The sequence below is a fragment of the Nannobrachium achirus genome (genome assembly GCF_963921795.1).
Source record: "Nannobrachium achirus genome assembly, chromosome: 7".
Taxonomy (NCBI): Eukaryota; Metazoa; Chordata; class Actinopteri; order Myctophiformes; family Myctophidae; genus Nannobrachium; species Nannobrachium achirus.
Window position 1 is genome coordinate 46,390,463 of NC_137816.1, and position 16,169 is coordinate 46,406,631.

At 41.8% G+C, this 16,169-nt stretch overlaps 1 protein-coding gene across 1 annotated transcript in view; it reads right to left on the reverse strand.

Annotated features, from left to right (window-relative positions):
• The window catches only part of uacab (uveal autoantigen with coiled-coil domains and ankyrin repeats b), a 70,706-nt gene extending 56,237 nt beyond the window's left edge, over positions 1 to 14,469 (reverse strand). Inside the window, exon 1 of the mRNA XM_080729231.1 lies at positions 14,305 to 14,469. Within this exon, the coding sequence (XP_080585357.1) occupies positions 14,305 to 14,352 (48 nt within the window). The 5' untranslated portion in view covers positions 14,353 to 14,469. The remainder of the gene's footprint in view (positions 1 to 14,304) is intronic.
• Between the last annotated feature and the right edge of the window lie 1,700 nt (positions 14,470 to 16,169).

Genomic DNA, 16,169 nt, shown 5'->3' on the forward strand with positions numbered 1-16,169 from the left:
ATTGTATAATCGATTGTACCACTGTACTATTTACAAACTGTTAATAAAGTATTCAATCAATCAATCAGTCTCATACCAAATGGGCATACATGACAGCACTGTCAGTGTCACCCTCACTTTTTACAAGTTCACATCAACTCCTGTTTGATTTTGATCTGAAATAAGATTTCCCAAATTCTATCTTTAACAGATTTTAAAATGTTATGCAATAGACTAGAGACTATCTTTGTGGTTAACCGCAGATCCAGCAGTACACATGGATTTATTACCACAATACCAAAACATTTATACTGGCCCAGTTACATCCCTACACACATACATGTAGGGATGCAACAATACAGTTAGCCCACAGTTCAATATGTAGCTCTGGTTTTGGGTTGAGGTTTCGGTACATGTTTCGTGCCCAAGGACAACAATAAATGCTACCATGTCATTCTAGTGATCATTATATTCCAGTACATGACCAGTGTCATATTTCCACAAACATAACATTCATTGTTTAGTTCTCGTCAGTCTTTCATTAAATGCTCAAGGGACAAACAAAACTTATGTCACCACTTTGCTTTCTTGAGAGAGAGAGAGAGCGAGAGAGGGTGTGTGCGTGTGGGGGGGGGGGGGGGGGCATGATGTCTGGAGCTCACAACGCAGCACGTTGCTAGTAGATTGGCTTTTTCCAGCAAACGACACCATTGGATTTGCTTGAGGGAAGGGGTTTTCTTTCTCTAGTGACACAGTCATGCAAAAGCTCTGCCAATGTGGCACTTAAAAATGCATATAAAGTGCCTGGTAATGCGAAATGTAACTGCAAAACTCAATAATGCTGCAGTTAGTTAACAAGTGCATATTGATCAGTGGATGGTGAGCCGTACTGTACTATATTAAACATGATATATACATGATACAGTACAGACATGAGTTTTAAACAAGACTCTTTGGCGACATGAGGCCAAGTATTAGGCTAGTTTCCAAACTTACATCTCCATTCAGAAACCTTGCCATTCAGAAGATTGACTTCCATTATTCTAAATGGAGGTGTCATCTAACCTAACCTTAACCCTAACCTCAGTGGGGGTATTTCTGAATGGGGAGGTTTCTAAGTGGGGGTGTTTCTGAATGGAGGTGTGCCCCCTACCAGGGACTGGAGGAAGAACTCTGATAGGGGGGGGGGGGGGGGGGGGGGAGTAGGTGTCCGTCCGAGGCCAGAGAGGTGCCAACATCACAATGTGTGCAACAATACCCTCTAATAGGATTGCTGTTACATAAACAACTAATTGGGCCATACAACACAAGAGTACCTCATTCCTGGATAAACTCCACAGAAGGTTAGTGCCAGTGGAGCACATAGGGCAGGGGATTGTATGGGACATGTAGGGATGGGACGATAAGCGATATTATAGTTTATCGTGGATTATCGTGACATCGTCCTCCGTCATGCACTGGGATCAATCCACCTTTTATTTGCAGAGCTGCATATGCGGCACCACTTGAACCCTCTATAAATGGTAAAAGATACACGTACTTGATAGTCTCTATCAAATGTCTTTTCCAAAAATTAGCCGATCTACAAGCTCACAACATGTCGCAGCGCAATGTGTTGTGAGCTTGTAGATCTGAAATATTTTGGCAAATGTTCCGCCCCAGGATAATGGATTTTGATTATCGCGATAGAAGGCAAAGCTCTCTGTCTACCGAGCAATCTTCGTTCCTACTCTCACCTATGGTCATGAAGTGTGGGTCATGACCGAAAGTATAAGGTCGCGGGTGCAAGCGGACGAAATGGGTTTCCTCAGGCGGGTGGCTGGCATCTCCCTTAGAGATAGGGTGAGAAGTTCAGTCACCCGAGAGAGACTTGGAGTAGACCCGCTGCTCCTACACTTGCAAAGGAGTCAGCTTAGGTGGTTCGGGCATCTAGTACGGATGCCTCCCGAGCGCCTTCCTAGGAAGGTCCTCGATGCGCGTCCCACTGGGAGGAGACTCTGTGGCAGACCAAAGACCAGATGGAGGGATTATATCTCCAAACTGGCTTGGGAACGCCTCGCTATACTCCCTGAGGGAGTGGAGGAAATTGCTCGGGATAAGGAAATATGGAGGTCTCAGTTGGAACGGTTACCCCCGCAACCCGATTCCGGATAAGCGGTTGAAGATGGATGGATGGATCGATCGATCGTAAATCGTGATTTATTTTGTCACAATAATCGTGATATGAAATTTCCATATGGTCCCATCCCTTGGACGTGGCATTTCCACCACCAGACTGCCGTCACAGAGTGCTTGTTGTTCGGAAGCTCATCCTTGGACGGTGTCACTTTTCCTTGCACCATATGATTCCTTAACCCTATCCACAACTTTCCAAAGTCCCATCGTGCATTGCGCAGAAGGTGCAGGCAGCTTCCGGCGCCGCAGCCGAGTGTGATCTACAAGCTCACAGCGGCTGCAACTGCGACGCGAAGTGAGCTTGTATGTCTGCTGTTAACCGGAAGTTTCCCGCAAATAATGCTACAGTAAATTCTGGTGGAAACAGGTGGATAGATGAATATTTGTTCTCATGGGAGGTGGACAGTTTATGACCTCATTCATCACAATCACATGTTGTTCCTGGATGCTTAATGACTCAACAAAGGATGTATCCATCATGCAAAGAGATCATTTCCTTGGTGCATCCCAAGAGGTGTGACATGGATGAGACCATGTAGCCAAACGTAGGAGATACAGTGGTAGCATGATTACAAATAGTAAAAATGTATTGTATGGAAAGTAGGTTTTAGCTACTTTTTAACAAACAGAAAACCAGTGCTGGTGTTTTGGTAGAATTACTTGATTGTCTCCACCAGCCGAAGGCATGGGGGAGAGTATAGCCGCTTTCCAATCCGAGGGATTCACACTTTGAAGTGCGCATTTCAAGGGCTATGACGTCACTGGTCACAGATCTACAAGCTCACAATGCGTCGCAACGCAACGCATTGTGAGCTTGTAGATTGCTATTTGGCGCGGCCCAGTGACGTCATAGCCCTTCAAATGCGCACTTCAAAGTGCGAACCCCTCGGATTGGAAAGCGGCTATTGTTTTCCCCTTCGTCCGTCCGTGTGTCCGTGTGTCCGTGCGTCCGTCTGTCCGTCCGTGTGTCCTCGCAGTTTGTGTGCACCTAATCTCAGTCGTCGTTGGCCCGGTCGCTGCCAAAGTGTGCACACACATTCCCTGGATGCCAATCTAGAACCTCTGCCCTAAATTTTGCAAATGGGCCTTTTGTAGCGCCACCTAGTGGCCGATGTTCACAAAAAAACAATTTCTGTGCACTACTCTTACAGATTTTGTCCAAAAATCCTACAAATCGGTAGGCAGTATCTCGACAGTCATGTGATCGACCCAGATCTGTACGATTTAGCATATTCCATCTTGATTGGCTAAGATTGGCTTCCAAAGTTTGTAGGATTGAGCCGTTTTGAAAAAATGCCTCAAATCCCAAACGCAAAGTGCAATTATCATGAAATCGCGCACACACGTTCCAACTAGGCCGAGGAAGAAATGCCACTTAATTTTTTTTAATCAGCCTCATGGTGGCGCTATAACAGGCCGATTTGTGGTTTTACCTATAACTCCACCGATCAGTTTCAAACTTTGTAAGCACACTCCCTAGAGGCTAAGGATAAACCTTTGCCCTGCATTTTTCACATCAGCCTTTTATAGCGCCACCTTTGGGCCGACTTATGTAAAACACATTTTTGGATATTACTCCTTGAGATTTTATCCAAAAATCACGCAAATCGGTACACAGTATCTCTATAGTCATGTGATCAAGTCAGATCCGTCTGATTTCATATTCCATCCTGATTGTCTAATATTAGCTTCCAAAGTTTGCAGGATTGCTCAGTTTTTGAACAAAATTCCTCAAATCATCAACGCAGCTTGCGATTACCGTGACATTTGCCACACATATTCCCACTAGGTCAAGAAACAAATGCTGCCTTTTTCCCATTAGCCTGTTATAGCGCCACCAGCAGGTAGACTTTAGCAAAACACATTTTTGGAACACAATGCTTCAAATCATGCATGCAGCGTCCGATTGCCATGAAAGATCTATGGTGAAGAACATATGCCACCCTTTTTACATTGGCCTATTATACAGTAGCACCACCAGGACGCACGGCCTGGTAGAGACCTGTGCTCGGAAGAGCACTGCTTCTAGTTTATAGACTGAAATAGACTTGATTTATATTACTGAACGGTTGTGCCAAGCTGCTTGTTGTGTGAGGAGTAGATACTATACACTCAGTCAGTGCTCAAAAATGCTTGTAACCAATTGTTAAAAATCTAAACAGACACGATTTAGACAATGGTGTGGATTTCAGCCCCAGACAATAACTTACGGATGTACATTTTTTGAAGTGATGAAGCATGTATAGCAGGGGTTTTCAACTGATTGTGAACCATGGACCACCACCCTGACTAAGAACCAACCTGGAGACCACTGTCGTGTTGGGTGGGGATATGTAGGCTAAGACTATTTTTTGGGTATCCCACGTCTATGTAAAGTGTTTTTAAACATACTTAGAATGCATTATAATCAGCTTGTAATAACACTATAATTACAGTTATAATATATGAAAACAACGTTTTAAAATGTAGATAAATGTCCAAAAGCTTGAAATTAAGAGGCAGTCCTTTATACTTCAAAGTAAACTTTTCTTATACTTCCAAGTAAATATTTTTTATATATTTTCCTTATAAGAGATACGTTATGTAGTTTAATTTATATAAATTTTATTCCTGAATACATTTTCATCATGGACTGACACAGATTTCCAAATATGGCCATTAAAATATTTGTGAATTAATTTCCCCCATTGACTTGAAAGGGGACCACGGCAACCACACTTGCAATTTCCAATTGCATCTTTCTAGTTATCTAAATTCCAAGCTTCCATATTTAAAATAATTTTAACTGATACTGATCAGATTTGTAACATTTATTTGTTTATTCTTGAGATTCTAACTTAACTCTTTTCTGTGGAATTTCTTGACCTCCTAGTCCTAGGCCACTTCCCAGTTCCAGTAACTGACCACTATAGTGGCGTTTCCATAAACTTAAGCGCATTAGGGAAGCGTATTATCAGAAATGCGCATTTAGACTAAGTGAATTTAGCCCGTTTCCATTTGCGGGTGTCATTCGAATAAGGGTAGTAGTTCGTTTGGAAAACCAATAGGTGGCGCACCTTTTCAGTCCTACGACATTCTATAACTGCAGAAGAAGAGCGACACGCGACACAATAATGAATACAAAATGTCACGGGGCTGTTCTGAGAGCTTCGCCTTGCAACACACGCACGCACACGCACACAAACACATTAACGTATTATCCACACAACACACCATCGCATTGCTTCGCGCAATGGAGGAAAAAACGCTTCAATAAGGAATTTGTGTCCCATTTTGACGATGAGTTCACTTTTACACGTTTCCATCCATGCCTCTGTTACTCTCTCTGACTTTTATACCCTCTCTCTCCGTCTCCGCTGCTAAACTGGTCTGCGTGCTGTCTGCTTCTCATGCCATGGTGCCTGATTTATGATTAGTCGTATGACTGTGTGGCGCACGGAACAGTAGATTTCCAAGATCAAACTGTGTCCCTCCACGCTACGTTGTAGGGTTTGTAGATCAGGCAGTGGGCGTGTACTTGCAAGAGCAACATATAGCGAGTCAGTCCGTCACCCGTGCGCTGTTCCCATGCTGGTAGTGACTATCTCTATTTTTCTACAGTCTATGGACTATCTGGATATATTTCTGCTGATATAAAACAAACCTGTATGAAAAGTGTGTGCGTGGGTGGCTGCGTGCGCGCGCCTGTACATGTGTGTGAGTGAGAGAGAGAGAGGGAGGGAGGGAGAGATGGAGAGGGAGAAAGAGAGAGAGAGAGATCTGTCGATCAGCAGCTGTCTTTCTCTGACGAACGCTGTACAATGGACGTTAATTAAGCGGCGGGGGAAAGTGTTATATAGGAGGACGATATGGACCAGAACGTCATACTTTATTCGAATGTATTGTCTGACCCGTTTCCATTCACTTTTGCGCATTTAGTTTATCCGATTAAGCCTCAAAATCCTCCTCCTCCAAGCGTATAATCTTTTTTGCGGATAATGAAAGTTTATTCGCAAATTGAAGTGTTTCCATAAAAACATTTAGCGAATCAGCCGTTAATGCGCAAAAAGTAGTTTTATGGAAACGCCACTATGGACGGTAATCTTAAGGTCACAGAGTCATTTAGTGCACTGCTTTCTCAAGTAGTGGTCCATGGCCCACTAATGGTCCATGGCATGATTACAGGTGGTCCATGCCTGTCTCTTCTTGGCTATAGTGGTGGACACAGAGTCTTGTGTTATTTTCTGTCTCCAAACCTTGCCAAAAGTCAAATACATGTCGCTGTCACTGCCGGACAACTCATGCAGGAACTTAACATGGGAATGTGTTTCCTTGGAAGAGCCTGTGGACAATGAACTGATCCTCTTCTGTGGTAAAGCTTGAACTTTTGGAATTGAAAACACAAGCCTCCTCCAATGACCACTGATACCGTTTTTCACACAAACGCCAATTATTTTGTTTCTCCAAAACAAAACAATGTTTTCTGGGAAATTGCAAGGGTGGTTGCACTGACGTGAGTCACGAGGCATCCACTGGGAAATTCATTCCGTCTTGCTTTTTATATTATATATTGTGATGTCAAGTGAAGCGAAGCATGATGAGCAAAAGCTTAACTTTTCTGTTGTGCAAAGATTAACAAAAAGCAGGTTCACTGGCAAAATAAAGTGTGTGAGAACCACACTAATAAAATAAAAATCTTCACATCCTTACATTACTGAATGGAAGACCAGGGACCACATGCAAAAACTTTACGGACCACCAGATCTTTACCCGAGTCGTGACCCATAAAAATTGGGCGTGTGACCCACAAATGGGTCGGTACACTACAGTAGCTAGAAGCCATTTACGGTCACCAATATGGATGTATTGATGCATTGCCCAGCCCTAGTTCAACAGAGTCCCAGGATGGATGGTATGAGTCCATGATACAGATCATAATCCCCTCTGCTACAGATGCTGTGGAATGTCTGAGTGCTCACTGCTTCCGCTATCCTACAAAAACTAATCAACAGTGGACCAGTCAGATTATCAATTCTAAATTCTAGCTACTGCTGCGCTGATACGCTGCTGTTCTATTTTTTCAGCGTTGCCGCGCAGTGAAAATGTTCTCCCCACTGAGAAGCCTCTCACTGCAGAGTCCCCACTGGAGAAAATGGATGCGCTCCGCATCCAGTTAAGAGTTAAGATCTGTTTATTTGACAGGGACCGTGCTCATTAATGGACATGTCAGTTTTCACTTCAATGTAAATGAGCCAGAGTTAGCCCGCCGTGGGCTAATTTTCATCTGTAGTCCCTGGACCCCCAATCCAACCCTTGATGCTGAGTGCCAAGCAGGGAGGCATCGGGTCCCATTTTTATAGTCTTTGGTATGACCCGGCCGGGGAATTGAACCCCCAACCTCCCAGTCTCAGGGCGGACACTCTAACCACAAGGCCACTGAGCTGGTCAGACAGACAGACAGACAGACAGACAGACAGACAGACAGACAGACAGACAGACAGACAGGATCCCCATTGGTGGTGATCAGTTGGTGTTACCGCGTGGCAATTCATGCACGTCAATACCGTGACGCTGCGCAGCCGCCTGTGTCCAGTGTGTGCTCCCCTTTAGAGTGCATTTTCCCATTCAAGTCAATGGAGAAAAATAATTCACGAATAAATTAATATAAATCAAACTATATAACCCATCTCTCTAAAAAATGCAAGCAGACAAGTCCCGATGGAGCCGGTTGGTTTGACATATGGCCCAAGTGTAGTCTAGATGTATACATTATAATTACATGAATAACTATCCACCTGTTTCCGCGATAATTTACTGTAGAATTATTTGTGGGACACTTCCGGAAAACAGCAGACATACAAGCTCACGTCGCATCGCAGATGAAACAGTTGTGAGCTTGTAGATCACTCTCGGCTGCGCTGCCAGAAACTGCCACACACCTTCTGCGCAATGCACGATGGGACGTTGGAAACTTGTGGATATAATTAACCCACAAACATATAACACAACTACAATAATTATGATTATTTATCCTTCACTCTATACTACAACATAAATATTAGCAATCACAACCCCGCATCATTCTACTGAAACACTGAACAGGTAAAAGTTAGGTGTTCAATCGAAACTATAAATAAATAAACAATAAATACACACTATATACTGCACTGTGCTGTGCAAATGTCATTCAATAAATACGGGTTACAAAACGGAGGACCTCACTCTGTTTCAAACTCTAGCTAATGTTTTTATGGGTACTCAGGGGTTTGTGATTATGAAGCGCCCGTATATATATATAAAAAAGGTTTTTGTACGGTTACAGTCAGCAAAGTTATCAAATTGAAATGCACTTGCGCAGAAGGAGTTATGTTATGTTTTTGAGGAGGACAGAAAATATTCACGTGACATGGTTATGGTATATAGGCCTACATAGACCAACAACTACGTTCTACCAATTAAACCTCAGTATATGTATTCTGGGGGAAACCGTCACAGAAGATAGCAGATCTAAAAGCTCACAACTTTAATGTAGAGCAAAAAGAAACTGAAAAGACTCGTATAGAGGCCTATATACAAGCAAGATACAAGCAAGGTACAAGCTCACCGCTGTGAGCCTGTAGATCTGCTATTTTAAATGTGTTAATTGGTTAAAATATTGCTGTGCAGAGAGAGTCAGGACCAGCCTTTTATTCTTTGTTCACATGGGATGAGAAACTCCCTCTAGACTCAACCACAGACCAGCTGATAGCACAGTCACTCGTGAGCTCACATGAGAAGCCCATTTCAGTCAGCAAATGAAAACAAAAACTAAGTAGATGGACAAAGTATAGATTCTCCTGGTCAAAATATATACTTTGGTGAAAGTTACTCAGTTAAATTTAAAAATGTAACTGAGTAACTTTTAAAACTTTACATTTTAAGTATTGCTTTTAAAATAAAATAAATATTGAGAAATACAGTTTCTCGGAAACTACCTAATGAATGAATACAATGACTTGCTTGTACAATACACAGAAAACATCTGGAGCCCAGCACTTTTGTTTCTCAAATGGTACAATAAATCTTTGATTATGGAATATAACTTGCATCGTATTCTGTACATCATAAGTGACTGTATATTAAGAAGAAAGAAAATAGGTAAACTGGCTGTATCAGTTGTATGGTCATTTTACCACATGGAGAAGTAGGCTTAGCACTTGTTGCAATCTCTAACTACAACTGTGCTTCAGTCTTTTATGTATGTGTATTGTGTGCTTACTATTATATTCAATTGATGTCATCACTATTTATATCAAGTGCTCGAGCTGAGAAGAAAATGATGAACTGAACTCCATAGACCCTCCTCCTTGTGCAAAGTGACTTGTAAGTGTAATTTCCCCCCGAAGCCCTTGAACATAAGATGGAAGACAGTCAGTGATGATAACTTAATGACAATGATTACTGTGTTTATGGTAAGCTTACATTTCATATCACACAACATACTGTATGCACTCCTGAAACTTTCACCAGCCAAATAAAATCACTGCAATGGCAGCGTGTCGCGGTTTCGAGTCCCGATCCTGACGATAGTTATAGTGTAGTCCAAGATAACATTTCCACCACTTGTAGTGAGCTCGCTCAATCTGACGGGGTCAAAGATGGCCATATACGTGCCAAGGCACCCCATAGACTAGTGTTCTGGCAGTGTCATAATGTCCGTGCAGTGTAACTGTTGCCAAGACGATTGTCAATCTAAGAGTGTTATATAACAACTACAAACACATAAAAGTAAAGAGAGGGTCACGTGTTAGATCACAGGGAACCAATCACTATCTGCTACTCTATGTAATGTAGACAGGTTCATACAAACTGGAGAATGGAGATATCAGCAATCTTTGAGGGGAACTTTCAGTTTCAACTTAACCCAGCTGAGTGCTGCCAACCGAGAAGCGCGGAGGGGGGAGCAATTAGGGTTTAGGTGTCTTGCGCAGGGACACTTCGACAGATTGCTGGCCTGGCCTGGAATTGTACCGGCGACAACCAGGGGCTCTGGTTCGGTAGTTCCCCAGGCAGGTTCACTAACCACTCAGCTATGGCCACCCATAGTGTTTTTATTGGAGTCAAACATTGCCACTGCATAGTATATGCTGGGCATAGTTTTGGTGGACAGTGTGGCAGGTAGACTCGATTCTAGATGAATAATAATCACGTCAGAATGTATAATTTTTTTCATAGTATGCAAGCACCTTTAGAGAAATTAACATACCCCCAAGGAGGAGGTGTCCCCTTACAAATCTTCTTGATCCTCCTTTAAGCTTGCCCCCCAACCCTCACCGTAAAAAATAAATAAATAGACACTCATACACAAACATTTCCCTCACATTATGAAATGTGCCTGCAGTGTAGGAGGAAAAGGAATGTGAACGAGAATATATTGCACAGTGAAAGAAGATAGCCTCAAGTGACTGGCTTTGGATAAAACTCAGCTATTGTTCACATTCCAAGAAGAGGTTCCACTTATTTCTCTGCCTCCTCCCTTTCTCTTTAGAAGTAATTGCCATGAAGGCTACAGCATTGAGTGAGACACAAGCCTAATGAATGTTTGTTTTCACCTTATTTCTCAAGTACAGTAATTAATAACTGCTTGCATCTCCAACAAGATGGAATAACATTGTGGAGTCTAGCTCCAGCTCTAAATAAGTGGGTGTGATTATGAGTGTTGTAACAGATGTCCTAACAGTGAGCATAGTTCAGAGGGACAGAGTCCCCATGAAGAGAGGATGGCTCTCATATAAACAACATGCAAATATATTGAGCTCGGATGTAAAGTTCTAGAGACCAGATTAAAATGACATTGGGGCGAGTTTCATATTGAGTGGGCGACGATTCAATCTGAAATGTTCTTATTACCAGGCTTATTATACATTGTGCACAAAATTAAAACCAATGTCATCCCTCATCACAACTGAAGGTTTCTTAAGTATTGACCCCAGAACAGAAGCACAGCCTGTAGAAATTAAGTAATTTACAGACACACACACACACCCTCATTCAACCTACGCTTACCCCGATGCTTGTCTTGGAACGCAAAATCCTTTAATTAAACCATCCCACAAATATGTATTTATACCATAGTTATATTCGTAATAGTTTGCCTCCGGCTTTTACAAAAGTGAGTTAATTACATTTTTGGCAGGTTTTCAAAACCAGAAAGATTATTGTTATTGTGCAACTAGCCAAGAAACCATCCCTCAAATATGTGTTTATCATTTATGCCAGTTAGTTGGTACCCTGGCCCGAACAACAGTGGGCACCAGTTTTTCTTCTTTTTTTTCTTCCTTTTTTACAGTTGCTACAAATCTGTGGATAGCAAGCAAGCTATGAAAATAAACTTAAAGGCGGCTGCAACTCGAAACTGATAAAAAAGACAAAGCCTAGCCTTACCCTGACCTTTCTACTGTAAATACCATTTTTTAAAATTAAAAAGTTGTGTTCTATTTGTCTGTCTGTCTGTTTAATGTTGAATGAGTTGTAAAAGGGACCCCAATTTAAACAAGCCAAAATCTTTCTTGTTGTGTTTATCCTTTTAGTTGACCTTGTATCAGTGAACTTTACTGTCCTGTACCTTTTCCTATGCAAACCTCTTCTAATAAAATCTTCAATCAATCAAGCAAGCAAGCAAGCCATATTGGGCTTGATTGATTGAACAAGAAGTTCAAGGGTAAATGCAGGTCTAATAATGATGCACAATGCAAGTTCAAATGAAGTATAATTTACATTAGCCTATATCCGACCATTTTCCAAATCATACATCAATTCTTGTTCATTTTTATATCGATTAGAGAAAAATACCACTTTGCCATGTTTAGGTGCCCATTCGACCTGCAGTTATTTTCTTAATACTTTGCCTCTGACTTTTACATGAGTTAATTTTAAATGTTTCTGGTTTTCAGAACCTGCTGCAAAATAAACATTGTTAATGTCCAACTAGCCTAGAAATGTGGATTTTACTGATTTAAAGGGTGAGAATTAGCTATGCCACCACAGCAATAACAAAGTGTTCATGAAAGGCTTCTCTATCCAGGGCTATAGGACTGCCTTCCACACACAGACAACACAGCTCATTTGGGACCGTACCGTACCCATGTTCCCCAGGTTCTATGTTCCCCACTTACCCTCTCAAAAAAGGTTCTATGTTCCCTGCTTAGCCCAAAAAGGTTCTACTGTATGTTCCCTTGGTTCTATGTTCACCGCTCAACCAAAAAGAGGTTCTATGTTCCCCGTTTACCTAAAAATAAATTCTCTTTCCCATTTACCAAAAGATTTTCCCCGCTCACCTAAACTAATTTCTAATTATTAATAACATCTCTAAACACACACGACGGAACATAATGGGGAGACATTATGAATACAACAAGTCAGGTGGGCACAAGTGACATCTGGGCACCATATTTTTGGGATGACTGGGCATCTGGACGAGTGGAGTGGGCACCTGGACAACTGGACACCTAAATCATCTGGGCACCTGGACGAGTGGCCACATAGGGGTGGAGACATCTGGGCATTAGGGACATGTGGTGTGGGCAATAGGGACATGAGGGCACCTGGACAACTGGGCACTAGTAGGGACATGTGCACCTGGAGAGGTGGGCATGGCTGGATTGATAAGGATATAGGCTATAAATTGCCCAGCGCCCAGATTTCCCTGCATTTTTCTCATTTTGTAAGCTGGGAACATAGAGTCTTTACCAAAAAAAAAACATAAATACCACAAAGAACAACAGAAAGATTGTGCAGCGTGTTAAAGTTCACATGCCACACTCTGGTTAGAGATGCTTGCCACGTAGAGCAGGGGTCTTCAATGTTTTCAGGCCAAGGACCCCTATAGTTAAGAGAGAGATGAAGCAGGGACCCCCATAACATTTTCATAGATTCCATATACCGCTAGTTTAATCGTTTGACAGCACAATCATCAGTGTATTTTGAATTCGTGTCAATTTGTGTTTTCAGATATTTAACCACTTGAACCGTCAATACTTAATAAACTTGACCTTTCACTCAACTTGGTATGCTCTTTTTTCCCAAAGCTCTTTGCCAAAAATAGCCGATCTACAAGGCGTTGTGAGCTTGTAGATCTACAATTTTTGGATAAAGTTTTTTGGACTCCATGGTTCAAGTGGTTAATATAAAAAAGGAGGAAAAAAAGTTTCTATCAAACAAAGATTTGGAGGACCCCCTGTTGTAACTCTGAGGACCCCCAAGGGGTCCCAGACCCCCTGTTGAAGACCCCTGATGTAGAGTATGGAATCTAATAGGGATTTGGTTCATGCGAGCAAGGGAAAACAACAACAGAACGGATACACGGAATGAGTTAACGCAGTAGCCTAATCTCACACTGTGCGTTTCAGAATGCCAGAAGTCTGTCCTGTGAGAAGTCTGCTTTTTTTTCTCCTCCTTTTTTTTAATTATTCACACCTCGACAAGTCAAAACATGACGCCAGGCGTGTCTGGGGTGTTTCTGCTCTCTTTCAAAAGAAGATCACGAGAATGCATGGCTGTTTGCTGGGTTTACTGGGTCCAATGGGGCAATGGCTAGTGGCTACTGCCTCAGAACATGTATGCCTCATGCCGAACACAACTGATCTACAAGCTGCTTTAAAGGATCAGTTCTTTTCGGCAAGCTACCCAGATAAGACACTGAAGTAAAGATCTTTACTTCAGTAGATAAGACAGTAGTATATGGAGCATAGAAATTAAGTTGAAGAACAAATAGTTGCTACTTAAATTGCACTGATTTATGAAGCACGTTTTTTCCCCGAGGCGCTGCCTGTGTCTAATACAAGTTCATTTTTGGCTTTTTTCAAGATTTAACACATTGAAAAAAGTTAAAACAATAAGAGGGTGTTTCTTCTCTTTCCTCTAGTGCGGAGGAGGTACAAAGTCAACCAACTGGTCAAGTGCAGGTGCTTCAGTTTTTAGACTGAAGATCATTTCAAATAAAGCCCAGCGGAGGGAGATGTGTGTCGGGATAAACGTGGTCGTTAACGTTAACAATAAGGTTGAACAGACAACACAACTCCAGCGTAAAGTCACCAGATCCATGTTTGATCGCCACAAACATCAGTCAACCACCATTATGATTATTAGTGTGGCATAACAATTCCACAATACAAAAACCATAATTCAACTTACTGTGATGTTGACTTCATGTTTTTTCAGTCGATATTTCAGGCTCTTCATTGTGACTCAGTCACGTCTCGTGTCCTTAAATAAGTTGTGAAGCTCAAACAAACAACCATGAACAGAAATCAACAATTAAAAACTTATAAAAGACGGAATAACTTATTATTTCTCCAGTCCACCGCAGCTGCCTAGGGAAAGAGTTTCACCTGATGCCCCAACATAAACTACTAGCCTTAACTTTTGGATTGACATCCTCCTTAGCCAATTGAACGGCGATGTTTCACGATCGTCCGCTAGAATCGGACCAATGAGTTGTAAGCAAAGGGGCGGGACTTCCTCGCCAGAGTTGCTGGGACATCCCTAGAATAAAAAGGAGGGACATCCTGGGACAGGACAACCTGAAAGCTATGACGTCAGGGTTACCTGAAGGAGGAAGGAGACAGTTGAATAAACCACTTGTCTTGCCATGATTCTGAAATGAGTCAAATACAGTTGGGTAGAAATCTACCAAATCTATCACAGTAGCCCCACTACTACACTACACGACATATTAGAATAGAATTCCACAACACAATAGAATATAACAGGACTATTCACTGCCCAGAAGGATCCTTTTACACCCCCTTTATCATGCTTATGTGATTAGTGGTTCTCAGCTTCCACCACAGCCGCCCAAACACACACACACACACACACACACACACACACACACACACACACACACACACACACACACACACACACACACACACACAGTCTCTCTCTCTCTCTCTCTCTCTCTCTCTCTCTCTCTCTCTCTCTCTCTCTCTCTCTCTCTCACACACACACACACACACACACATGCTCGCACACAGGGGCACAATTCACAAGGCTGTGCTTGTAAATTGTGTGGCCATGCAGAAACACAAACTGTGACAGTGACAGTAAATGACTATTATTGAATTCCCAGGCTAGTTCACCGACTCTGTCAATTATTGCAGGAAGCAAATAGGCTTATCGTGTTGTTTTCTTCTTCTTCATTTAACAGAGAATAGGGAGAGATAGTTAGAAGAATTGAACATCACAATTAAAAATCAGCCACACTCACTTTCAGTTACTGTAAATTAACACTATAGGCTGGGCGATATTAGGAAAACCTTTGATATTCGATACAATTGTTGATTACATCGATATTACTCACGATAAAGTAAAAACAATTGCATTATATAGTTTTAAATTCTTTCTGCTTTAGGTCCACTGCCTGCCTAACCCAGATAATGAATAGCATATCCATGCATGCACATTGCACAGTACACATAGAATAAAGAAATGAAATGCCTTATTTCCATTTTCCAACAATGGTTTTATTGAAATATTTACTGGTTACAGATGGACTGCTTTTTTGCATGTGCTGAGTGCATGCGTAGTGTGTCTGTTAATTAATTTGACACATAAACCAATACCTAATTTCAAGGCGTTTTTGTCGATATACAGTACTGTATATACCTTGCATGTTGCTACCTCGATATGGGGCTTTTAAGCCGTGACATCATTTTGTAGTCAGACCTCCAAGCAGATTTATTGTCAATATCTGTTCCTCGCTATTTCAACAGATCCGAGACAAAAATAACGACTAAAGTATAATTCTAACACTTTCCTTTCAACAACAAAGAGAAGAAAAATGTGTAAATAGTAAAAATAGTAAAAAGATTCATGGGAACTGGGGGCAAAAATTCTCCTCTGCCTACAAAATGATGTCAGACTTAACAGCCCCATAGGTACATTTTCGATATATTGCCCAGGCTTAACACTACTGTCTAGTGTGTTATATCGTTACAAAACTAAAAGCGTACCTGCTCCATTGATAATAATCATAGAATGCCGTACTCCTTTCA